At 38.9% G+C, this 13,252-nt stretch overlaps 1 protein-coding gene across 2 annotated transcripts in view; it reads left to right on the top strand.

The window, feature by feature from the left end:
- Nucleotides 1-444: 444 nt before the first annotated feature.
- The window catches only part of egfra (epidermal growth factor receptor a (erythroblastic leukemia viral (v-erb-b) oncogene homolog, avian)), a 276,593-nt gene continuing 263,785 nt past the window's right edge, over nucleotides 445-13,252 (top strand). For both annotated transcript variants that reach the window (XM_072575666.1, XM_072575667.1), the window contains exon 1: nucleotides 445-675. In XM_072575666.1, coding sequence (XP_072431767.1) covers nucleotides 597-675 — 79 coding nt within the window. In that variant the 5' untranslated portion in view covers nucleotides 445-596. The remainder of the gene's footprint in view (nucleotides 676-13,252) is intronic.

Raw genomic sequence — 13,252 nt, forward strand, 5'->3', positions numbered from 1 at the left:
CTATAACCTGGTGCTGTGTGATTTTTAATTTTGTATACATGTACACATTGCTAAAACGTTTCTCCTTGTCCTTCTATTTTTTTTAAAAAAAGAATGAAGAGTGAGACCTTAGCAGCTGGGAAGAAAAGGCAATCCCAAAGGTAAAACTTCTGAACTTCAGTTCCATTTTCGGCTGTTAAAGACGTGTTCGCACCATTCCATCATTTTCAAACATGACTTATTTTCACCATTCTCGCTGCTATTCTGAGCTCTCACCCTGCCCTAGGGCTAACAAGGGATGACTGATGCCTGGCTGCTAAGTCTCGTTCATCCAGTGAATGTGTGTACGTGGGATGCCATACCAGAGGAGGGTGCTCTGTCTGCCCAGAGGACTGTAGGACCCAGTGAGTGTCAGTCTCACCTGGATTCTCTCTCTCCTCCCAGTGAATTGACGTCAGGCTAAGTGCTAGCTTCAGGCTGACACAGGCAGACAGAGACAGGGAGAGGGAGGTACAGATCCAGAGACAGGGGCTGGGCTGCCTAGACTCAGTGCTAACTGCTGCCTGCGCTGCTGTGTGCTCAACAAGGAATATCGCCCAGAGGGAAGCCGCTGAACCATGTTATGTTCCCTGCTGCCGGGCGCCGTCCACCTCCTGATCCTTTTAAGTTTGGGCAGCGAGTCCCTGTCCAGGGAAGGTAAGAGCCACAGGGAGAAAGAGAGAACAACTTTGAAAGCGCTGGCTGCTGCTCCCGCCTCTCCGCTTCCGAGACACCTCCTTGAGTGAACTTTTCAGGACAAGGGATCTGGAGGCAAGGGCAGTAGGTGGGGAGGAGCGAGATTCCCAAGTGCAGGAATGTTTGGCACTGGGAACTATTGTGTTCCGGGGACTTAAAGTCACTTTGGGCTGTCAACCTCTTTCTCTTTCACCCGGAGAGCTGGGGCGAGTATTCTGACTATCGGAGTAAATCAGTTAACATTGAGTGCCTGTCTAGTGCTTCATGCCTTTTCCCGGGGACTTTAACCTGTAAGAAACTCTGTAAGCAACGAGTTGAGTTACGGGCTGTTTCTTTTGCCAAGAGTAGGTCATAAAGTTTGCGTTTTCTCTAAACAAGCGCAGATTATTCTCCATTACTGGTCGCAGGCGTTTCCTTCTTGGTCTTTTATCGCAATTTATATATAATTCTGATTGCATAATTGCGTGCAGTGTTACTTAAAGCACAGCTCAAAAAAAGGGAGGTGTGTGTCTGATGCGTTAGGGATCTCAAGGTTCAACCATGGATTATTGCAGGTAAAGTTTGTGCAATGCCAATGTACGACAATGCAAAAAATCCTGCCTTCTGTGAGCTGAAGCAGCATATGTGAATTGTTTTGCCTGTGTTTGTAACCGTGCACAACATAATCTTGATTCACATTTCACATGCTGTAGTATTCTACAAAAGGGGCGAATTTGCACTCTGAAACCATCTGTACTTTTTTAAAAAAAACATTAGTTGAAGGGCTAAATGCCCTCTGGAAGTAGACATATCACATCTGTTGTAACGGCTCTATGATGCTGAGTTCTGCTAAGTGTAACCTAAATGTCCATTGATATCTCCTCAGCATGATTAATATTTCTTGCACTGGTAGTTCACTATCGAAGCTTTAAGTGAGGAAGTTGTGAGCATACTGCTTCAGGAACAAATAATTGATTGTAACGAAACAGAAGTTGCTGGAAAAGCTCAGCAGGTTTGGCAGCATCTGTGCAGAGACATCAGTTATTTATCAGGTCTGGTGACCCTTCCTTAGAATTGATTTCATTTAAAAACTGAATAAAATTGTTGTGTTCTTTGAGTCTTGTTTTAAGTCCCACTGCTGAGTGACATTTTTTAGGGTACTAGTTAGCTTGAAAGTTTTAACTAACTCAACTTAGACGATTAAAGGAAGGAGCTGTTTCTAATAAATTAAAATAAGGTTGGTGCTAGAAATCCAAAGTAGCTGCAGAAAGTATAGGAAATGCTTAATAGATCAGGCAGCCACTGCCAACGTTCGTGAAATGTCAACTTTGTTTCTCCACAGATGCTGCTGGTTCTTTTGGGCTTTTTTTTTATTATAACAGTTCCTTAATGCACCAATCTTTTGTTCAGCATTTAAGGGAGTGCCATTTCCAAGGAAATGCAAGAATAAGCTGGTGATTTTGAGTTGCCACATAACAGTGAACTGCTCATTGCTTGAAAACAAAATTGTAAAGGCAGTATTTAGGTTGCAATGGAAAGGAACTTGACATTGTGATTGTTCATAATTTTACTTGAGCATTTAGTGTTAAAATCTATTTAGTTTGCTGGTTAATTCAGTGGTTGAAAAATAACTCAAACAAATACAAATTTACTTTTATATACATGCCCATCCATTTCCTTCTGCCTGCTCAGAATAAAATCAAGCTTGAAATATGAGGGCATGTCCAGATTAATCTTGTATTCCTCTGATGATGGGATATTAAAGAGTAATCTATTTGAAATGTTAATAATGTCTAAAGGATTTGATAGGGTGGAGAGATTCTTGTCTCTTGTAGAGAAGGCAAAAATAACATGGGGGCATTAAACCTAGGGCTGTCCAGGCTGTTCAGAAATAATGTCAGCTGAATTAAAGTGTGAGTTCAGTGCCACAAATGTTGAATTATGCTAATTTTGTATGGTCTAAATAAATTGTAAAGGTGTCCAAATTAATTGAATTTATGAGCTGTACTTTCAACAAAAGTCTTTCATCCTGTCAACTTGATGTGATTAAACATACTTCATAGAAAAATGATCAGTGTACCACCACTTTAGCACCAATGATATTATTAGTTAATGTCAATATTTGATTGGCATTTTCTGTGCACTGAAGCTATTTCAATCCAAAGTCAGACCAAGTTTAATACATTACTGCAGTAATTTTCCCTCCTGAATAAATGTAAGTTCATGAAATGAACTAATATAGTCCCACCAAATTTCCCTTCATTTGTTGTATTTTCCCCCCAGATAGAACAGAGTACTCTTGATATTTTAAAAAATGCTAATTGCTGTGACATTGTCAGAGGGGTGATGAGTTTAGACATTGGCAAGGTCATGTATGGCAGTATATGATTAACTCTGTTCTCTTTAGAAGATCCTCACAAATTAAGTGCAAACAAACTAAGCAGATTTTTAAAAATCCCGCTTTCATCATAGATTTAATGGATTTCCAGCTTTTCAGACATTTGATCTCAAAGGATGAATTTACTTGTAATATATTTACATTCAGTTGCATTGTGTGCTTCCCTATAGCAACTCCCTGCAAGGTGTCTTCAGTTGGCAGTGAGATGGTAGAATTTTTGATGCTTGAACTAAACAGTTAGAGCACTTGTGAAATGGATCTTGCTTTATGGTTGCTTCAGACATGTTTTCTCTATTTAGTGAGAGTACTAAAACGCAAAATATGCCCTCTCAGATAGCCTTCTTTTCCATTGCATGCTACATGTACAGAGTCTGTGTAATTTCAAGGTCATTTTTATATCACGTAGAACATAGAAAATGGGGACAGGCGTAGGCCATTCAGCCCTTCAAGCCAGCTCTTGTTTAGTATGATCATGTCTGATCATCTAACTGAGTAATCTCTTCCTTTTCGTACCCTTTGATCATTTTAACCCTAAGAACTGTATCTAACCCCTTCTTAAACGCAGGTAATGTTTTGACTGCAACTGCTTCCTTTAACAGAAGATTCCACAGGCTCGCCACTCTCACTGGGTGGTGAAATATCCCCTTATCTCAGATTTAAATGAACTACCCCATATCCTTAAACTGATGCCCTGCTCCGAATACTCTTGATTTTTTAAAAAAATGCTGATTGCTGTGACATTGTCAGAGGGGTGATGATTTCAGGCATTAGCAAGGCCATATATGGCAGTTAATGATTAACTCTGCCTCTTTGGAAAATCCTCACCGATTAAGTGCCAACAAATCTTGGGGACATTCTACATTTACCCATTCTAGTTTGAATTTTATAGGTTTCTGAGATCCCCTGCCCCCACTCATTCTTCTACGTTTTTGTGAATATAGACGGTGGCACAGTGGTTAGCACTGCCTCGCAGCACCAGAGACCCGGGTTCAATTCCCACCTCAGGCGACTCTCTGTGTAGAGTTTGTCTGCGTGGGTTTCCTCCGGTTTCTTCCCACAATCCAAAAGTGTGCAGATTAGGTGAATTGGCCATGCTAAATTGCCCGTAGTCTTAGGTGAAGGGGTAAATGTAGGGGAATGGGTCGGTGTGGACTTGTTGGGCCAAAGGGCCTGTTTCCACACTAAGTAATCTAATCTAATCTAATCTAATCTAGACCTAACTGATCCAGTTTCTGTTCATGCGTAAGTCATGCCATCAGAGGAATCAGTCTGGCAAATCTTTGCTGCAGTCACTCCCATTGAAAGATAAGGAGACCAAAACTGCTCGCAGTACACCAAGTGTCATTTCACCAATACCCTGTACAGTTGTAGAAGAATGCCTTTGCTCCTGTACTGAAATCCTCTCACTATGATGGCCAATATAGTATTTGCCTTCTTCTCCACTTGCTGCACATGCTTGCTTGCTTTTAGCAAATTGTATACACGAACTGTTGGGTCTCATTGCACCTCCTCATTTCCCAATCTATTACCATTCATAATATAGTCTGTCTTGTTTTTGCTACCAAAGTGGGTAAACTTGCATTTATTCACATAACACTTTATCTATCATGCATTTGCCCAGTCACTGAACTTGCTCAATCAGACAGAAAATCTTTGCATTCTCCCCCCACCCAGCATTGTGCCATCTGCAAACTTGGAGATATATATTTATTTTCCTCATCTAAATGATTTCTATATATTAGAATAGCTGGGATCAAAGCAGAGATCCCTGTAGAACCCCACCGCCACAGAAGGAGCAAAGATGTGTTTATTCCTCCTCTGTTTCCTGTTGGCAGACCAGATCTCTATCTGTGTAGGTTATCATTCCCAATCCCCTGTACTTTAATTTTACATGCTAGTCATCTATACGGGACTGTTTCAAAAGGCTTTAGAAAATCCAATTCAACCATTCCACTTATCAATTCTGCTAGTAAGATCCAGTAGATTTATCGAGCATAACTTCCCTTTCATACGTCCACACTGACTATAAACGATCCTGTCAGTATTTTTCATGTGGTTTGCTGTTAAAACTTTTATAATTTCCCTATGACTGATGTCAGGCTAATTGGCTATGGGTCAAGTGCTGGAAAATGGGAATAGAATAGTTAGGTTTCGTTGACGGGCCAAAGGGCTTTCTCTGTGCTGTAGACCTGTATGAATCTGACCACCAATGCATCCACTATTTCTAGAGTGACTTCCTTAAGTGCTCTGGGACATAGATTACCAGGCCCTGTGTCTTATTGAGCTTTAATCCTATTAAATTCTGGAACACAATTTCCCTATTAATACAGATTTCCTTCAGTTCCTCATTGTCCCTAAACACTGCATTCCCCAACCTTTTCAGATCAGTTTTGTCCTCCTTTGTGAAGATTGAATCAAAATATGTATTTAATTGGTCTGCCATGCTAACATCATTGGTTTTTGATTGGAAGGGATGCACAGTTGTCTTTTTTTCTCTTCACAAATCTTTAGTGGGTTTCACAATCAGTTTGCATTGCTTCTCCAAGCTTTCTCTCGTACATTTTTTCCCCTCAATCAATCCCTTTGTCTTCCTTTGCTAATATCTGAACTGCTGTCAATCTCCAGAGCTGTTGCATTTGGCCAATTTACATACCCCTTGCTTAGATCTAATACTATCCTAATTTTCCTTGATGGCCATTTATTTTTGTGCCAAATAGGGAATGAGCAACAGTTCTTTACCACATCACAATGTAACACAACTTGCAGTTTTGTCAGGGGTCCAACCATAATCAGATATAAAATGAAAGATTTGTAGAAGCACTGGACCTGGAGTGCAGATTGAGTCAAAATATAAATCACTGCTTAGTCAAACCCTCATCTGCTTTATAATTGCAAGGCAAGGTTTCTACAAAATGGGTTAGTTAGAAATAATCTTTATTGAGATCAGTCTCATCAGACCATTGTTCCAGTTTTGAAGAATATAATGCATATGCGTTTTTAGTCGGTAATATGTGCTTGTTTATGTATGTGGCTAAGTTAAGTGCAGTAGACGCAAAGCCTTTTAATGTATGGGTAGGGGGTGGGAAGAGAGCACAAAGAGAAAATGTTGAAAATGTCTACAACAAAAATGTGAAAATGTTGTGAAAATTAAACCTGTCAAACAGCATCTAGGGAGAGAAAAACAGCGGGTTGATGTTTCATGTAGATGGCCTTCCATGAGGGTTCCACTTGATGTGAGCACAGAAAAATTGTAAGTAAAACTAATATGTAGGAAGTCTTGTTCCAGACAATCTTAATGACCCTTCATGTCTTCATCTTTCAATTGTTACAAGTTTATTTGAGGTTTGGTGATCACTTTTTCAGGTGGAAGCTATTTAAAACATTTTTCATAATGAATATGATTTTTTTTCTATAAGTTCTTTAACTTATATTTTTGAATATTGAAGATCAATAGTGGAACTTAATATCGCAGGAACTGGCTGAGGAAAATGACTTAGATGCTTTCAAAAGGAAATTAGACAAGTATAAGAGAATAAAAATATATACCGAAAGTCTACAATGAAGCAAATTAATAGAAAGTAGCTGCAGGAGCAGGCCATTTAACCCTTTAAGCCTGCTCCACCACTCGATAGGATCATGACTAATCTTCTATCTCAATGTCAGATTTCCACTTACTCTCTTACTTTTAATATCTAAACATTTAGCGATTTTCTTTCTTGACTAAGCTCAGTGATCAGGCATCCACTGTCTTTTGTGGTAGAGAATTCCTCAGGTTAACCATCCTCTGAGTTAAGAAATATTTCCTTGTCTCAGTGCGAAATGGCCTACTCAGTCTCTTGAGACTGTGACCCTCTGGTTCTAGATTCCAGGGGAAGCTTCCTCTCTACATCTAGTCTGTCTAACCCAGGGGTAGGCAATTAATTCTTCCAAGGGGCCACATGAGAAGCCTGAGTTGTGTTGGAGGGCCAAACCAACAATAAGTTGAACATAATTCTACTCAGTATTAATTTTCTCCCATTGTAAAAAGTACTAAATTATGTAATTTTTTCACTGAAACTTATAATCAAAAGAATAAGGATATTCTGTTACAATAAAGATATGAAATTGTGGAGTAGGTCAAATTTAGAAGAAATAAACAGTAAAAACAATAATTTCAGTATTTCAATTTATTTTTAACATGTTAATCTCACAAAGCAATAATGAAAAGATTTTCATTATTGGTCAGTATTATGAACACTTCTATACAAAAAGCAATAAGTGCTTTTGATGTTTTTCAGTTCATTTTACTTGTTTAGTGAGAAAACTCCAGTGTGTTTTGGGCTTGAACAAGTGCACTGAAACCTGGTCTGAGGTGGATATGTGAAGGACAGCTGAGAGGTGATCATCGGTGAGAGAGGATCTGTATTTGGATTTGTTGAACTTCGTCATTGAGAATGTCTATTCACACATATAGGTAGATCCAAAGAGGACTAGAATCTCCTGAGCATGCCTCCTCATGTGGAAAGTTCTCCTCTTTGAGGGAAGAGTAAAAATCAAGCAGTGAGACTGACATAAAGTACTCTGCCAGAAGTGTGTCAGACTGCAGGTCAATGAGTTCAAGCTGAACATCACTAGGTGCATTCTCCACATTGCATGTAAATGGGGAAAAAAATCATATGCATTTCATCCTCAACTGTTTTAAAGTCTTGAAATCGCCTTGAAAATTCACCATGCAGTGCTTCTGACATAGATGAGTACCTGTGGAGGTGCTCAGCTGAAGGTGCGGCTTCCTTCAGTGTTGGTAAGTGGGTGAGAATGTTGTCCTCCATTTGGCTTGAGAGAAGCTGCAACTTTCTCATAAAAGCCTTCACCAAGTTGTACATTTCATGTACGAAAAGGCCCTTGCACTGCAGTTTCACATTTAGTTCATTTCGTAAGTACAGTCACATCAACAGCAAAACCAAGGTCTGCAATCCAGTCTGCATCTGAAAGCTGTGGAATGCCATTCCCTTTCTTCGCACAGAAATCTTGAATCTCTTCTCTCAGGTTGCATACACTCTTCAGCATTTTGCCTACCTGACAGCTGTGTGGTAGCCTATGTCAGAATGTTCAGTCTCATTTTCCTCCAAAAGTGCAACAAACTGCTTGTGATTCAAAGCTCTTGCCCTGATGAAGTTAACTATTTTAGTTACAACATCAACCACATGGTTAATTTTTCACACTGACTTACACAACACTTCTTGATGTATAATACAATGCAAAAATACCAATTTCTGTTCAAGGTCAATTTCTGTCAATTTTTTTCCTGCATTCTCTTTAAGAAACCAACATTTTTTCCTGTTAGATTTAGACGATCATTCATTGTCACACCCGCCAGCTTGTCCCATTTTAGTCCCGACGTGTCCAAACCTGCATTTACCTTCATGAACAAATCATTACCAGTTGTTGTTCCTTTCATTGACTGCATGGCTGCCAGCTTCTCCATGATTTTAAAGTCTGTAGTTATCCCACGAATGAAGATAAGTAGCTGGGCTGTGTCATGTACATCGCAGCTCTCATCCAAAGACAAGGAAAAAAAGCCAAAGTTGACCACTCTGTGCTGCATCTGAAGCTCCAGACTTCTCGCGATGTCCCCAATCTTTCTCATTACAGTGCATCGGGAGAGGGGCACGTTCTCAAATGCCTCCTTTTTCTCCGGGCATATTGGTTCTGCAGAGTCCAAGAAGCACTCCTTAATGAACTCTCCATCAGAAAACGGTTTATTGTATCTGGCGATTTTGTGGGATATGACATAACTTGTCTTGGCGTGAGCTGACATTTTGAGGGCTCGCCAGCAAGCATCACTTTTAGCTGTTCACGCATACATGCACATACATGTGCATGTGCGTCCGTACATAAATTAAAAAAAACATCCTTTTCAAAACAAAAGCAGCACAGTTGTATTGCGTGCGTGACGTAAATACTTTTTCATTTATGTTCTAATTTAAGCATGACCTCCTGGAGACCGGACAGGAACGACCAAAGGGCCGGATATGGCCCCTGGGCCGTAAAATGCCCATGTCTGTTCTAACACTTTTAGAATTTTATACACTTCATCAGATCCTCTCCCATTCTTCTGTACTTCATTGAAAAAAGGCTCCATTGAACCAATCTCTCCCCATACAACACTCCTTCCAAGCCCAGTATCAGCATAGTGTTCATTCGTTGTACTCTCTGTTTCAAAATTCTTGGGGAGTCCAAGATTGCATTCAATAATCCAGGTGCAAGGCCTGTATAATCTGTACATCCCAATTTCTGAATTCAAATCCTCTTACGATAATAGGCAATATACCATTTGCCTTCCTAATTTGCTGCATGGGAGGAGACATCAGAACAGCAGCATGATCTGGTTGGGTTGAATGGCCTGTTAATGTGCTATATATTCATTGCAGTTGTGAAAGGATTAAACTTTTTAATTCAAATTTTGTAAAATAAAAGCTGTGTTAACTCAGAACTCTTACTGATATTTGTTGTGTTACTTCAATAACACGAAGTTTAATTTTCAATGACACACCGCAAACTTTAAAGAACTATGGAAAAGGCTTTTCCTCATGAAAGCTATTCAGATAACACATTGTTTTAGACATTTGTTTTTCTATTAGCAGATGCTGTAAGTACATTTGTAGTAATGAAAGATTCATAGATTCTGAGATGTCTGCTTCGAAATTTTATTTTCAAAATCTTTTGTCAATAAATAATGACACTACAAGTCATTATTATACAGTTCAGTTTAACATGATTTTCGGCTTTTCAAAGATGAATTACCAGCAAGATGCATCTGTCACTGTGTACGCACAAAATACCTCATGTCGCAAATGGAAGAGAAAGTCTTTTGGCCTGATGTTAAATTTGATATTAAATTGTTGTAGTTCTACAAAAATGTAGACTTTATTATTTTTTATCTAACAAGAGCTATAGGGTAATATTTTTCCAACTGGATAAATACAAATCAATATTTGATGCTAATATTTTACATGTGTGATGTATTGATGTTTCTCTGTAAAGATACACGATTTTAAAGAATAAAAAGCAGAAGTTGCTGTAAAAGCTCAGCAGGTCTGTCAGCATCTGTAAAGAGAAATCAGAATTAATATTAACTCTGATTTCTCTTCACAGATGCTGCCAGACCTCCCAAACTTTTCCAGCAACTTCTGTTTCTGTTTCTGGTTTACAGTATTGACAGTTCTTTCATTTTCTATTTTAAAACATGTTTGGCAAATCTCTTCTGCTATCAGACAATCAATGCTACAATTCTGTGGTGTTTTAGACTTATTGGGCCAAATTACCAATTGCCACAGGTAGGTGGACCCTCCATTTTCTACCACTGGCTGATGTGTCAGTATACCACACAGCTGAGAGGATGAGGCTGGGGTAGGCTCTGTGTATGAGGGCCTCTGTTGGCCCTTCAGTCCTGAGAGCCTGAGTGACATCTTTAGTTGGACAGTGAGCATGGGCTTTGGCCACTAACTAACGTGTCATTAAAATCCACATCTATTGGCAACACATCATGAAGTCAGGACCTGGAAATCACTGCAACAATATATTGACCCTGAACATAATTCAGCCCATTAAATGAATGCTGTTTGATAAATACCTGTTTTTGTTTCTTTTCCAATTTTGTACCTAATATTGTTTAAATCAATGTTGTAAATTTGCTCTGCTGTTACTTCCATTTTCATCCTCATCTAGGAAAGTTTAATAAAGTAAGAGAATATCTAGTTCAGTTTAGTTAGTGATACATATCGTGTCCTATTCTCAGCTTGGTTAATTTTCCAGCAAAAGATGGTGGATTCAAGCCCTTCAAAGGACTTGAGCAAATAATCCATGCTGATAGTTCAGTCCAGTACTGAGGGAATGTTGCAGAACTGAAAGGAGCTGGCTTCTGGCTGAGACCATTAAACAATGTCCTTTATGTCTGTTCAATTGACGTCAAAGGTCCTAAATCTCTATCCACAACAGAACAGGGAGTTCTCCTGGTGTCTGGTCAATATTATTTTTCAACTAGCACTAGAAAAGAGTTTTTGATCATTTTGTTGATTTGCTGTTTGTGAAACGTTGTTTGTAAGTTCTTATGTTTCTGAGGACATGACAAGATACTATGTAAATGAACTTTTCTATTAGAAAAGCATAACATTAAAAGACATTTCAAATATTTGTAAGACTCAAAAAAAAGTTTTGTGATGTTGACCTTTCCCAGTAAACTGAATCCAAACCAACAGATCATTCCACATTAGAAATATTTGAAATTCCTACCGTTTTACACATTAGATTTGTGTGATGTTCCACCCCATTGCATGTATTGTATCCAGCATGTTGAGACAAAATTGTTGTTTTATGCAGCACTAAATGAAAATGAACACTTCTTACTTCAGTTCTGAAGAAGTGTCGTTGGACCTGAAATGTTAGCTCTGATTTCTCTCCACAGATACTGCCAGACCTGCTGACTTTTTCTAACAATTTCGGTTTTTGTTTCTGAATACTTCTTATACTGGTTCAGCACTTTGTATTCGTGTTTCAACATCAGGGTTCTGGAGGGTCAGTTACCTTCGTTGCTAGACTAGAATGTGGTGTAGAATAAAGCGGAATAAGGTGCAGGTTCAGTCCCCAAGCTACTGTGGTAGTTCAGAGAATCTTGCCTCTCATTTCACCTACACATGTGGGCTGGTTCCCTGAAGCTTTACATAACCAGTTATCCCTCTGGTGGAGAGAGATGCCAGTGGTCCTTTCTGGACTGTGGCTCCTTCTTTGACACATATTCTTGGGATATTGGTGTCAGTAGCTGCATGAGTCTTTATTGCACATCCCTAATTGCCCTTGAGAAGGTGGTGGTGAGCTGCCGCCTTGAACCGCTGCAGTTCATGTGCTGTAGGTGGACTCACATTACTGTTATCAAGGGTTTTGACACAGTGATATGAAGGAACAGTGATATGTTTCCAGGTCAGAATGATGATTGGCTTGAAGGAGAACTTGCATGTGGTGGTGTTCTCATACCGCCTTTGTCCTTCTCGATGTTAGTTGAGTAATCCTTACATTACTTTGCATTTTGGTTCTTCAACTAGTTTGAGAAAGTTCTAACATTTGGTGAATTAAAACAAAACAGATTAAATAAGTGTCATAATTCATCCATGGCTATATTCTTATTTCCACACACTTTTGCAATGCTTCTTAAAATAATAAAAAGGTTGTTACAGGATTGTGCCTCAGAAGTTGTACTCGTAATGGACAAACACAAACATTCTTTTTTCTTCTTTATATGCAACACGTTCAGTGGAGTAGGTGTCCAGTATAAATGTCTTCAGATAGAAATGTTGACTGGTAGTACCATTTCCCAGGACCATGTGGTGAGGGATAGCCTATTTAAGGTGTGTGCTGATAATAGCATTTAATATTAAAATAAATGAATGTTTTCTTCTGTAAAAAGAAGTACATAGTTGTTCTATGTCTTATTCCTTAAATGTTTTTTATCATCTCTGCTAATATGAATGTCTTCAGGTAAGAGATTTCTCACTGAAATAAATTGTTTTGCATCTATGTACACCTATGCTAGATTGTGCAATATTTGAAAGAGTGGCTATTGACTTTAAATTACTTTTGGCAGCACCTTACATAAAACTAATCTGTATCAAATAGGGCTGAAATACATAGGTGTAAATTAGTAAATAGTTTCAGAACAGACGTCAGCAAAAGCTACTTTATCCAAAGAATAAGAAATGTTTAGAATAATTTACAGTGTGAGAAGATGGAAATGTGACAGTTGAACTTATTAAAACTCCTCCTGTTCAAAGCCGTGGTTGAGATAATAATACAATAGTGGGTAACCCTTAAGTTGAATGGCTGATTCCAGTTGTCTACCATTAGGTTCTTGGTATTTTGAAAGCTGTTATTTATTTACTGATAAAGATTGTGATAAATTGGCCTTCTGGAGGATGTGGTATCAGGGGCAGACCATTCACACCAGAATTCCAGGATTTACACTTCATACCTTGTGCCTCCATCCATGAATTATGCCATAGAACTACATTACCACAGACCCCTTTTTCCATGAGAAACCAAAAAATCCTTCACGCTTTTGGGTTGCAGGCCGGGGCAGCTGCCGTGGCTTTTAAGTAAGAGAGGTTGTGAGTCAACAAGTTGTTTTTTGTC

Source organism: Chiloscyllium punctatum, chromosome 8, assembly GCF_047496795.1.
Source record: "Chiloscyllium punctatum isolate Juve2018m chromosome 8, sChiPun1.3, whole genome shotgun sequence".
Taxonomy (NCBI): Eukaryota; Metazoa; Chordata; class Chondrichthyes; order Orectolobiformes; family Hemiscylliidae; genus Chiloscyllium; species Chiloscyllium punctatum.